Source organism: Hyaena hyaena, unplaced genomic scaffold (assembly GCF_003009895.1).
Source record: "Hyaena hyaena isolate Hyena2069 unplaced genomic scaffold, ASM300989v1 scaffold_28, whole genome shotgun sequence".
In the NCBI taxonomy this organism is placed as follows: Eukaryota; Metazoa; Chordata; class Mammalia; order Carnivora; family Hyaenidae; genus Hyaena; species Hyaena hyaena.
Window position 1 is genome coordinate 4669568 of NW_024080660.1, and position 12259 is coordinate 4681826.

The window sequence follows — 12259 nt, forward strand, 5'->3', positions numbered from 1 at the left end:
AGATGCATCTGATGCATTGAACTGTCTTCTGCTAACCCACAGCACTTGACGGCGGGGAGCAACTCAGACTTTCAGCGATCTTGACCTTTCCTCTCGCAGGAGTTGACCAAAACATTTCTACATTTGCCCTTTAAAGCCAAGGTGGCTGAGGCAGTGTCATCAGATTTCCCCACCCTTCCCCTGACCAGATCCCCCCAGAAACCCATGAGCCCACTCTTGAACCACAGCTTGGGAGAGCAGTAAAGGATGGACTGTCCTTGGGCTAGAGGTCAGAGGGGCCCATGTTGGAAACTCTTCCTGAATCCACCGACATGAGCATTGGCATCTGGGTTCTGAGTATGATCAAGCATTAGGTCCGACCCCAGCCCTGAAGCCCAGGGAGAATAAGAGAAGCATCATCTGAATCCCCACCTCGATGAGGGTAGGTGAGACCCTTTTACAACCTAGGGGACAGTCATCCTCCACCATTTAGAGTCCTATACAGTAATAATCACCTGTGTCTTGGAGATTCTTCCTGGGTCTACTTCTCCAGGGAAAGAAATTAGCCACCTTACCTTGGGAGCAGTGGCCCCCAAAGGCACCAGCTGGCTTATCCTTCATAAATTATCATGTAAATCCCTCCTGCTGCAGCTGACTACATTTCTGTATTACCTCTTCCTTAGATTCAGCCTTCCCACCCCTTAACGATAACATGTGTCACCCTGACTCCTCTTCAAGACTTCAGTGGCTTTAAGAATCAAGTTGAGATGCCTTTGAAGCCTCTTAATTCCCAGCCCAGCTTCTTTTCCATCTTGGGCTTGAGTTTATTTAACAGCCACCGAGGAGGGATGGACTCTTAGCTGAGACAGTGGCGACAATATTTAAGAAAAACATAGTGGAAGAGGTTCACCAGAGCAGCTCACTAAGGCAAAAATATCTTTCTCCCTTACCTCTTTTGCCCTTGGATTTCAGTTTTCTTTGCTTTGCGTAAGAAAGATACTCCCAAAGCTGACCGTCAGAAGTAGGGACAGATGGGAGAGCCATCTTTAAAGAGGCAATGTAGTGTAGCTGTCAGAGCATACACTTTGGTGCCAACAGGTCCAGAGTCCAAAACACAGCTGACTTGTGACCTTGCCAGGTCTATGGACTTTATTGAGTCTCAGTTCCCTCTGCTGAAAATGGAGGTGGACCCCCAGGTTTGTTGTGAGGAAGAAACATGACTGTGATGTCGAGAGAGAGCTGTTAGCCCAGGCTTGGCCCATCGTGAATGCTCATCAATTGGCGGCCCTGATTATTACCTCTGACTTTTAGGATGTTCTTCCCTATGTTTTTGAACTTTGGCTTGTATCCCAGTAGCTTCTCCTCCTTTGGGATAATTCTATGGTTGCTAGCCCACATCCTACAAACGGAAGTATTGTTATAAACTTTTTATAGTCCTAGCTACCAGAATTATCAAGCCCCCCACAGTGAGACTCTGCTCATTTCTCCTCCTTCCCATACTTACTGCTTTGCTGGTCAAGTGTGCTTGTGGTGCTGCATGCTATGGTGTGAATTAAATGTCCACAGGGTCCCAGGCTGGTTTCTGCAGGTTTTGTCCCCGCGTGGAAGGAGTATGCCAACTGACCTGGCTCTTCCACATAGTCCGGGGGTTCCCAGCACTCAACAGATTCACCAACCTCACACCAGAGCCTCCTGCCCTGAAATCTCCATCTCCTCAAAGTTCCCTTGACCTTGTGTTGTCTTGACTGTTCTGGGTGGGAGGAAGCTGCTGCTTTGGTATCAGGCTTCCTTGAGACTGAGAGCCGGCTGCTACAAGAATTCTAGACGGTAACCAATTAACCCCATAATGGATTAACACATTCAGTAGCCACTGTTGTATATGTGTGTGCTGGTGGGACGAATGAGGACATCTGTAGAAAGAGAAATAACACGTGGGGTTGAACTGTTGCCTTCTTTGCTGTTCCCTTCTCCCCTTGGATTCATTCATCCCACATTGATTGAATGCTTGCTGTGTGCCACATAGTGTGCTAGCTGCCTAACTAACTCTCATCATTTCTTCCCGACAAAAGCATAAAATAGACACCAGCTCTAGGAAATGCACTCCCCAATGGCTAATGGAGAGAAACCGAGTGCCTGTAAGACAGGAGCCCTGCTGATGCAGCTGGGCACCAGCCTGTCCTAAAAGCTCCTTTAGGAGCCCCCGGTGTCACAGAGACAGGGCTCCCCTACTACTCTTTCCTTGCTGCTGGCACCCGTTCACAGCCCCCAGCCGGGAAGATGCCTTGTCCCCCCTGCAGGCATCTCTGAGGGCTCCCAGCCCCTGACAGCTCTGCCTGCCTTCTTCCTCTCACCTCTCCAGCTGAATCTAAGACCCATTACACCCACGGTGAGGCTCAGCTTCTAGTTTTAACTCTTCTTATTTACATCCCTACACCTTTGAGCAGGGGTGCATCCTCCAGTGTCCCTTTGCTTCGGGGTTCCTGGTGGGAAAACCCTTGCTCTTCTCCCTTCCATCTTACTGTGCACAGAGCTCCCCAGGAGAGGTGAGGTTCAGGTAAGGTGGGGTCTGCTGTGCTGGGGGTGTGCCCAGACTTGCATGACCCCGTCCACAGCCAAATGGCCATCCTGGCTGTGTTGATCTCTGTGGGCCACCGGGCCATCCAAACCCATGTGCACATCACTGATGGCTGCTCCAGCCCTCGTTGAATTGTAGATCACCTCCTCCATCTTGGCTGCCACTTTCCACTCCCCCTCCCCCAGTCTCTCACATCCAATTAACACCCTCCTCCCAGCCCCCTTCCAGAGTCATTAGTGAAGAAGCAGAATGGTCTTGGCCCCAGAGTGATTTCCTGTCATCTCTGCTCATTTATGCTCTCCATGTCTTTGCTAAACCATTAATAATGCTTCCTGCATCTCTGACTGTTCATCTGGGTCTCTGTGGTCTCATCCCAGCTCCATGTCTGCAGGGTCACAAAGAGCAGGTTGTCTGTCCTGTGGCCCCAATACATGCCTTCTCGTTCATCCATTGCTGCAGAGACGGCCTCCCAGGGGGGCCACCACATTGGCCTCTGGGGCCCCAACACAAGATGCTCCAGGAAGAAGCTACTCACTGCCCAGGAAGCCCCCTCCTCCTTTCCCGGGAAGGAGGGGTTTACCTCACCAGGGAGGTGTGCTCACACACATGTGCCAGTGGGGCCAAGGAGCCCCGCGCTTCCTAACACCCCTCTTAATGATGTCCCGGCCCTTGGGAGGGTTTCAGCTGGGAGGGTCTGGAGCTTGGTGCCTCTGAGGGTAAGGGATTAAGCAGGGGGCTTGATGACACTTCTTTCTAGCCTGACCGCTTTGGCCTAGCTGGGTCCACCCTCTGGGCAGGAGGCTCATGAGAGCTCCTTCTGTCCTATTTCAGCCCGAGGAGTCGCAGAAAGAACACCCAGCTTCATGTATCCCCAGGGCACAGCGAGCAGTCAGATGGTGCTGCGTGGCATGGACCTCTTGCTGGAGTGCATCGCCTCTGGGGTGTACGTACAGCTTGCATCCCCACCTCTGGCCGCCCTCCAGGAGGACGCGAGTGGGAGTTTGTACACGCTCTGTTTTTGTCATGGTTTGGGGGCAACACATCGTCATCTCCATCCCACTCTTCTTCATGGGTAATGAGGAAAGGAGATGGGTAGGCATCCTGGACGCGAGCTAGAACCTCATGTAACTTTACGTAAGTCGCTCAGTGCTCTGCATCCCCTCCATATGGGAGAGGTCGGCACTCAGAGGACATGCAGTCCTTCTGGGCCCAAGTACACTTTAAGGTCATTTGGGTGTCCCAGGTTTTGTAGAAGAACAGCAGGGCCACAGTTGGTGATGAGTCTGTGTTTCCTGCTTGGTCCCTCTCCTAGCCCAACACCAGACATCGCATGGTACAAGAAAGGTGGGGACCTCCCATCTGACAAGGCCAAGTTTGAGAACTTTAACAAAGCTCTGCGTATCACCAATGTCTCTGAGGAAGACTCTGGGGAGTATTTCTGCCTGGCCTCCAACAAGATGGGCAGCATCCGGCACACGATCTCGGTGAGAGTAAAGGGTACGTTGTGTGTATTTCTCATTATGATGGTTTTGCCAGTCCTACATGCCACGACCACCCTTCCCTCTGGGGGGCGGGCCGGGTGAGCAGGGGCGACCCAGCAACACTGGTTAGTGGTAAGTGAGCTGCCAGGGATGGTGTCACCCCTGGATGTGAGAGAGAGAGAGAGAGAGAGAGAGAGAGAGTGTGTGTGTGTGTGTGTGTGTACACGTGTACACGGTGGGTATTAAGGGAAGGAGACCCACCCTGACCATCACCCACCTCTCTGTTGTGCCCCAGGCTCCCTCCACAAGAATGTACCCCCATGGTCCATTTGGATTTCACCTAGAGCCTTTTCTTTCTTTAATTTTGCATTTCAATTCACGGTGTTTTGTCTTGGCCCTGTGCTGTCTGTGTACTTGTGCATGGGGAGTTATCACGACTCAACTTATTTTTTAAAAAACTCACTTCCCTCTCCCCCAAGCGCAGATGGCCCACCTGAGCTATCACAGGCAGTTGAGCACATGCCTTTATGGGTCCCAGCCACAGGGGGTGGGGTACCCCAGTCACTTCTCAGCCCCGGGGCCGAACGGACAGTTGGGACAGTGAGGTGTGACACCAACAGTGCAAGAACTTCTACTGCACATGCTCAGTTGATCTTGTGACTTTGGTCTCAGCACTACACTCAGACCAAGTATTCTTAACCTTGTTGGGGGTATCAAGATCTTTGAGAATCTGATGCAAAGGAACTTCCCAGGGAAAAAAATCTACATATCCACAGATTCACAATGACAAGGGCTAGCCAGCTCTGCCCTAACCAGAGCCCAGTGTCTAAAAGAATAAATATGAGGTCTTTTTCTCAATGGTCAGATCTTGCGGCAATCGCAGTAGAAACCCAGAGGGCCAGCCCGGTGCGCACTTTACCACCCTCCCTGGCTCATGCCCTTGGGTGCACGTCGTGAACACCTGTTCTGAAAGCATTTGCTGCCCAAGCCTCCTCCGATGAGGATTCTGTTTTAATGGGTTTCAGACAGGCCCCAGTGTCCATATTTGTTAAAAGCTTTTCAGAGGATTCTGACGAGCAGCCCCAGTTTAGAACTATTATTGTTCTGTGAACTCAGAATAGACCGGGTAGCATCTGTGGCAGCAAGCCAGCCAAAGGCAGGGCTGAGTCATCCCATGAGGACGAGCCCTGGGCAGGTGGTGAGGGCCTGGAGCTGGCCTCCCAGGGCTCCCGCCTTCCTAGAGGGAGCCGGTCTGGTGTCTTCTGCCTGCCCCGTGCCATCTGACCCCCCTGCCTGCACTGTGCTTGTCTTCCAGCTGCTCCCTACTGGCTGGACGAGCCCAAGAACCTTATCCTGGCTCCTGGCGAGGACGGGAGGCTGGTGTGTCGAGCCAATGGGAACCCCAAGCCCACCGTCCAGTGGATGGTGAACGGGGAACCTTTGCAATGTAAGTAATGAGCCTGACTCTGCTGTCTCCTGTTAGAGGCTCCTGATCCCCACCCCGATGGGCCAGCCCCAGTTGTACCAGAAGTGGAGTAGAAGAACAACCCCTTGGCTGCTGCTTCTGGAGCATTCTATCCCTTTGGATATCTCAAGAGACAGGAAATCTGCTTCATCTTTGTGTGAGACAACAGAAAACCTGTCGTTAGTTACCCAGGCCCCCTCTCTCTGCTGAGGGCAAATAGAGGTGGAACATCTCCATGAGAGCAGAGATGCACCAATGCAGTTAATGAGTATGCCCAGATTTGGGGAAATCGAGTTCTGACCGATGGCTGGGGTAGGCGATTCCAGGACCCCTTCCAGCGGGGCTCTTGGTCAAGTTTTGCCATCATATTCTCTCCAGTTGCGTTTACTTTATAAAAGGTCCGTGTGGATCTCTGAGAATGCAGCACACCTGCACCATCTGCCGCTGAGCACATAGCTTCCCCCCAGTCGGTGTCCTTCTGCTGGGCCCGAGAAGAGTTACGGACGCTGCCTGCCCTCTGCTGTCGTGTCCTGACAGCACTTTGGGAACAAGGCACCAAACTTCCCAGCCCCATGAAATAAATACAGAGCCCAGGACTTGCAACTGAGCCTCGGCCCTGGAAAGGTCATCAGTCACTGAAGGGGAGTGACTGAGAGGAAAGTGGGCTCCATGACAATTTCCAAGGAAGGAGGCATTGAAGTTGCTGGCGTTGACTTCTTTGTGCCTTTTTGCTGAGTGGGGACTTGGGGACGGGTGATAAAGATGCTGACCTTGTCTTCATTTACCTCCTGCTGATTCCCCAGTTCCGGGCTGACAGTTGCTATCTGTGGAGTGGCGCCTGGGGGGCCAGACCCGGGGTGGCCCTCGGCCCACTACTGCTGCAGGTCTGAGCGATCCTGGATGGGCTCACAGACCATCCAAGCCAAGGCACCCGGCCCAGCCCCGAAATCTTCGAGCTGAAAGTCACCTTCTAGGGAAAGATGGGAAAGTGGCAATTCCTTACCCTTCTATTTGCGCGGCTCATTATCTTTCTCATTTATTAAAAACTGCTTGGAGTAATTCTCCCCCACTTGACAAATAAGGGAAATGAGGCCCAGGAAGATTTATTGGTTTGTCCCAGCCCCAGACTGACATGAAAGCAGGACTGAGCCCCGGCAGCCACTCCCCAGCCCCTGCGCTCTGCCTCCCAAGCCAGTCATCCTGGAAGAACTGAGGGAGGAAATGCTCTCAGTTAGGATACGTTTCTTGGAACAATCGGGTAGCTTTGGCAAACCTTGGGACTCATCAGTTTCACCTGGCGTGGGATTACAGGTTTAACTCCGAATATTTGACAAATGCTCTGTTCAGAGGATGGGGAGGCAGTGGGTCCCATCCAGATGTGTATTCCTCTGTCCTTTTCCAAACATTTAAGTATACACACATTGGATTAAAACAATAGTGACCATAATAATCTGTGTGTGCCGGGCATCTGCTGATGAGTTTATACATGCATCAAATCTCAGGTCACCCTGCTGAGAGTCCCGCAAAGTGACCTGTCATCCCCATTCTGCACACAAGGATGCTGGCGCTTACAGAAACTAAATAAGGCCAGCAGATGGGGTGCTTAGAATTCAAACCCCTTTCTGTTGCCGCGGCTTATGCTGTCAGCCACATCTGCCCAGCTGCTAGCTCAGTGGAGCAGAGATTCACAGTCCCGGGGGGCAAACTGAGGAACAGGCTCCAGGAGATTTGATGATGGGCCCAAAGTCACGCAGCTAGGCAGCAGTCGAGCCAGAAGCCGGCCTTTCCAGCAGCCACCAGACAGCACCCCGGTCGTCCTAGGGAACCCGGTCCGGAGCCCTAGGCGCCCTCCAGTCTGCGCTTCCTGTCGCTCATGTGGACCATCTTTCATCTCTGTAGCAGCGCCGCCCAACCCAAACCGTGAGGTGGCTGGGGACACCATCATCTTCCGGGACACCCAGATCAGCAGCAGGGCTGTGTACCAGTGCAACACATCCAACGAACACGGCTACCTGCTGGCCAACGCCTTCGTCAGTGTGCTGGGTGAGTGCACCCCCCGCCGCTCGCCCTCAGGGGAGCCTCCCTGGGGCTCGCTCACCTCATGGTGTTCTCTCTTCTCCAGAGGTCAGCCAGGCCGGTGGGGTAAGAGCGGCGGGGTGGGGGAAGCATGGACACTGAAAATGAATTTTCTGGGGAGGATGGGGGACTTCAATTCCATGGAGCTGAATGTGTGGACAGTTAGCTCCATACTAGAAGTTGGTTTGGAGCCCCTTCCCTCTCCAGATGGCGGGGCAGGGCCGGCGGCGGGGGGGGGGGGCGGCGGGGCACCTATCTTACCCTCTCCACTCTCCAAGCCAATTCTGCCTACGTTCTCAGTGGCCTCAGGGTAGGAAATGGTTCTGAATACGTTAGTGTCACCCCCAGGGCAGGGAGAGGGCAGAAGCGGCTGGGAGATGCCTGGAGGTTGTGGAGGGGGGGTTATAGAACCTGCTGGATAATTTGGGGAGACCCTTCGTGAAAGCTGGACTGGACATAGCATAGGTTGAGGGCAGATGGTGGGCTTCCTCCTTCCTCACCCAACCCTGAGAGACTTCTTAAAGGAGGGGAGTTAACGGGGGAAGGGGTGTTAGGGCTTGGAGGGCTGCTGTGCCACCAAGCCACCTAGAAGAGCCGGGGGGGGTGGCGGGAGCTGGAAGAGCTGGGCCCCCCCAGCCAAGACCCGTTCTCTGGGAATTACAGATGTGCCACCCCGGATGCTGTCACCCCGGAACCAGCTCATTAGGGTGATCCTGTACAACCGGACGCGGCTGGACTGCCCGTTCTTTGGGTCCCCCATCCCCACACTCCGATGGTAAGTTCCAGGAGACCAGGCCTCCCCCCGGGGTCCTCTATCGTACTCATTCCCATCAGGCTCACAGTAGGTATTCAGCAAGACCTGGGAACCTTAAAGGGTGGAAGCCAGGAGGAATTGGCAGATCACTGAAGTCAGCCCCCTGTTTATTTTGTAAGTTTATTTATTTAGTTTTAGAGAGAGGGGGAGAAGGGGCAAAGGGAGAAAGAAAGAAAATTCCAAGCAGGCTCTGCCGATAGCACAGAGCCTGACACAGGGCTTGAACTCACAAACCATGAGATAGTGACCTGAGCGGAAATCAAGAGTCGGACGCTTAACCGACTGAGCCACCCAGGTGCCCTCCCTTATTGTGCAGAGAAGAAAACCAAGGCCCAGAGAGGACCAGAGAGTTGCCAGGGCCGCCCAGTGGTTGGAGGCCGACCCCGTGGGGCTCAAGGCTCCAGGCGGCCCGCACAGCCTCTCGAGGGGTGGCCGCCCCACTCGCTTGGGCTGGTCCTCTCTCAGTGTGCTGCGTGTTGTGCCGCTCTGTTGTGAGGTTTAAGAACGGGCAAGGGAGCAACCTGGATGGCGGCAACTACCACGTCTACGAGAATGGCAGTCTGGAAATCAAGATGATCCGCAAAGAGGACCAAGGCATCTACACCTGTGTCGCCACCAACATCCTGGGCAAAGCTGAAAACCAGGTCCGCCTGGAGGTCAAAGGTAAAGGAGAGGGTTGATAGGTAGAGGCAGCGAGGGGGCAAGCGTGGGAGCCGTCTCCGCAGAGTGGTCCCCGTGCGCTACGCCCTTGGAAAACGTACCACCCGTAATGTCTAGTCATGATGGGGCCCTCCCTGTGTGCCCGTGTGTCCTCACAGGGCTTCCCGCTGGCCTGGGCGCTGGCAACATCAAGTCATTCTCAGCCTGGCTCGTGTGGAATTAAAGAGGGAAGCCCGAGACCCCACCAGCACCCCCTGTACCCCAGAAAGGGCATCATCTATCCCCACGCAAGATAGAAAGGACGTGGGGATTGTTCACTACTTGGAATCACTCGTTCATATAACCAGATGTTACTTCCGCCGCCTTCCGTGGTCGGTCTAACGTTGAGGTCAAGCGCGCCACACTGTGAGGCCACCTGGGGTGGTGGGTGGAGGCCATGCCGATGACGGGCTCCCTTGGCTTCTCCACAGACCCCACCAGGATCTACCGGATGCCCGAGGACCAGGTCGTCAAAAGGGGCACCACGGTGCAGCTGGAGTGTCGAGTGAAGCACGACCCCTCCCTGAAGCTCACGGTCTCCTGGCTGAAGGATGACGAGCCCCTCTACATCGGAAACAGGTTTCTGCTCCTTCCTTCTCTCACCCTGCCGCGGGCCTGGGACCGTTTCCTTCCCCCTTGCTCTTAGTGACACACGGAGGAACCCAGGGACAGAGAGCCTGTGTCATGCGTGCAGAGGGGCGTGGCAACATCAGGCAGTCCCCCACCCCGCATCCCTCTCTCCCTCCCCCCCACCTCTCTGCCTGTCCCCTCCTCCTCCTTCTCCCTCTCCTCCTTTCCCCACTCCTTTCTCTCGTCCCTCCTCTCTTCCACTTTCCCCTCACCCCTTTTCTTCCTCCCTGTGCTCTCCTCCCCTGCTGCCACAGTCAGCAAGGCTGGCGGCTCCATCCTCACGCCTGCCTGCAGTGCCCCTGTTCTCCAGCAGAGGGCAGGGCAGGCCCGAGTCTCCAGCCACCAGAGCGCTAGGGGCGTCTAAGCCCAAAGTCACCTTGGACTCTTACTAGACCACACCAGCCTCCCACGGCCGGATTTAAGTGATACAGGAGGAGGGGAGGTATTGATTGTGTCTAAAATCCCCACAGGTGTCTCTACGGTGCAGTGTTGGGAATGGCTAGTCTGAGCCTCCCTCCATGGGACACTATGTTGTACCCTCTAACATCTTGGGGCAGTTGTGCAGAGCCCTGAGGCCGAGCCTAGGGAACAGCTGTTTTCACAATTGTCCGGCCTTCCCAGGGGTGTACCCTGCAGGCAGGCGCAGGCATCCGTGCGCTCAGAGGATGCTCACAGCTTACCAGCCCACCCTGCTCTGTGGTGCCCACCTCCCTCAGCAGCAGAGAGCTCAGAGGGGCACCTGGCTTGAGCCTGGGTGCCAAGACTGGCCTGGGCTGAAGCAAGAGCCAGAAGTAGGGGAAGAGGAGGGGTACCAGCCTAACTGTGTCCTGATTTGGGAGGGGAGCGCAGCCCAAGAAAGGCACAGAGATTATAGACGGGGGAACTTGAGCTCAGAGAACCTGGGTCAGGACCACCTCTGCTCTGCCCACCTCCCTTTCCCCCTCCATCAAGCACCTCAAGGCTCCTGGTGACAATGAAGATCATGGCTCTCTCGCAGCATTGAGAGGGGGCCTCCTGTCTCCTGGGAGGGGCTATGGCTGCCCAGTCCAGCCCATGACGCTTCCCTCTCTGACTTGCCATCCCCCCTCCAGGAAGAAAGCAGACAGTGCCCAGAGCTTCCCCCAGCACCCCCCGCCCCCACTGCCTGCCCACTCGCCCTCCTCCCAACCCCACCCTGGTGCCCTTGCAGGATGAAGAAGGAAGATGACTCCCTAACCATCTTTGGTGTGGCTGAGCGCGACCAGGGGAGTTACACATGCATTGCCAGCACTGAGCTGGACCAGGACCTGGCCAAGGCCCACCTTACTGTGCTAGGTAACTGCCCTGCTTATTCACGCTCTGAGGCCAGAGAAATGGTGGGCACCGGACGGCTCCCAAGGCCCTGCCTGTGGTCAGCGGGCTGGTTAGACACAGTGACCTCCTGCCGTTTGATCTATGGCTTAGGAAGCTTCTCCTTTCAGAACGAGCTGAGCTGGACCCCTTACCTCCTGAGTGCGATCACTAACCCGCCCAAATCCTCAGCTGAAGGGTTCCTGAGCAAAAGAGGGAAGGTGGAGAGGGGGGTTCTTCTTGTGATCACTTTTACCGACTTCATAGCTACCTCTCTACCACCCCATCAGTTAAAACAATCCATCATTGAAGCAAGACTGGATTTTGACTTTATTCTGCCAACACCCTCTGCTAGCCTGCCTCCCCCTCTCACCTGCTCCCGCTTCTTATGGGATTTCACAGGACGCTCTGCACGGAGCAAAATGATTCCATTACCTCCTGCCCTGTGTCCAGGCCACACTGTAAATACTAAGCCTTCCTAACCCCAGGGGAAGGTGGCCTTTCCCATCCAGGGAGGCACATCCCCTGGTGTCCCCTAATCACCTCTGTCTTCTCTCTGGGCGTCCCATTGCCATTACTGTTGGCACACCCTGTCTCAGTTCTGTGGCGGTGGCACCCAGTTGCTGGGGATGGAGGTTCTAGGCACACAGTGGCACTGGGATGGGAAGGAGACGAGTCCCCCTGTCCCCACGCCAGCCGTGGAGGAAACACAGGAAGACCGCTGGAAGGCGTGGGGGATCTCTGTGGAAGGGAAGGTGAAGCTGAGCCTCGAACACCTCAGCCCAGGGCAGCTGTTCAAGCCTCGGCCACCTAGTCCCATCCTTCTAGAACACCTGTAACCCTGGATAACTTGCTAACTTGGATAACCCGTCTTACCTTTGCAGCTGATCAGGCCACTCCAACTAACCGTTTGGCTGCCCTGCCCAAAGGTAATTCGTACTAATCATGGGACCCTCGCCAGAGCCTTCTATAGGTAGCGGGGAGGGTGGAGTCCGAGGAGGAAGGTGCTACAGGACATGGTGTGCGGTGCTCAGGCAAGTGGGTCACGCTCCCCACTCACTGCCAAGTTTGAGTCCTTCCCAGGGTCCCGCACGCACCTCCCAGCCCCACCGCAGCCCTATCCCAGGCTTCCCACGCCTCTCACAGGCCGGGCTTCGAAGTCCTCGGCCGTTGCTCTGCTCCATCCCCTACTTCTGGCCACGCTCACCGCT

The 12259-nt window shown here is 55.0% G+C and overlaps 1 protein-coding gene across 7 annotated transcripts in view; it reads left to right on the forward strand.

Annotated features, from left to right (window-relative positions):
• The window catches only part of NFASC (neurofascin), a 70393-nt gene that overhangs the window by 19758 nt on the left and 38376 nt on the right, over nucleotides 1-12259 (forward strand). For 4 of the 7 annotated variants that reach the window (XM_039227516.1, XM_039227517.1, XM_039227520.1 and 1 more), the window contains 8 exons: nucleotides 3386-3497; nucleotides 3867-4051; nucleotides 5351-5482; nucleotides 7400-7543; nucleotides 8240-8351; nucleotides 8887-9053; nucleotides 9521-9668; nucleotides 10909-11033. In XM_039227516.1, the coding sequence (XP_039083447.1) occupies nucleotides 3386-3497; nucleotides 3867-4051; nucleotides 5351-5482; nucleotides 7400-7543; nucleotides 8240-8351; nucleotides 8887-9053; nucleotides 9521-9668; nucleotides 10909-11033 (1125 nt within the window). Of the gene's footprint in view, nucleotides 1-3385; nucleotides 3498-3866; nucleotides 4052-5350; nucleotides 5483-7399; nucleotides 7544-8239; nucleotides 8352-8886; nucleotides 9054-9520; nucleotides 9669-10908; nucleotides 11034-11932; nucleotides 11978-12259 lie in introns of all 7 variants that reach the window. The other 3 variants (XM_039227514.1, XM_039227519.1, XM_039227515.1) reach the window with 1 other exon arrangement.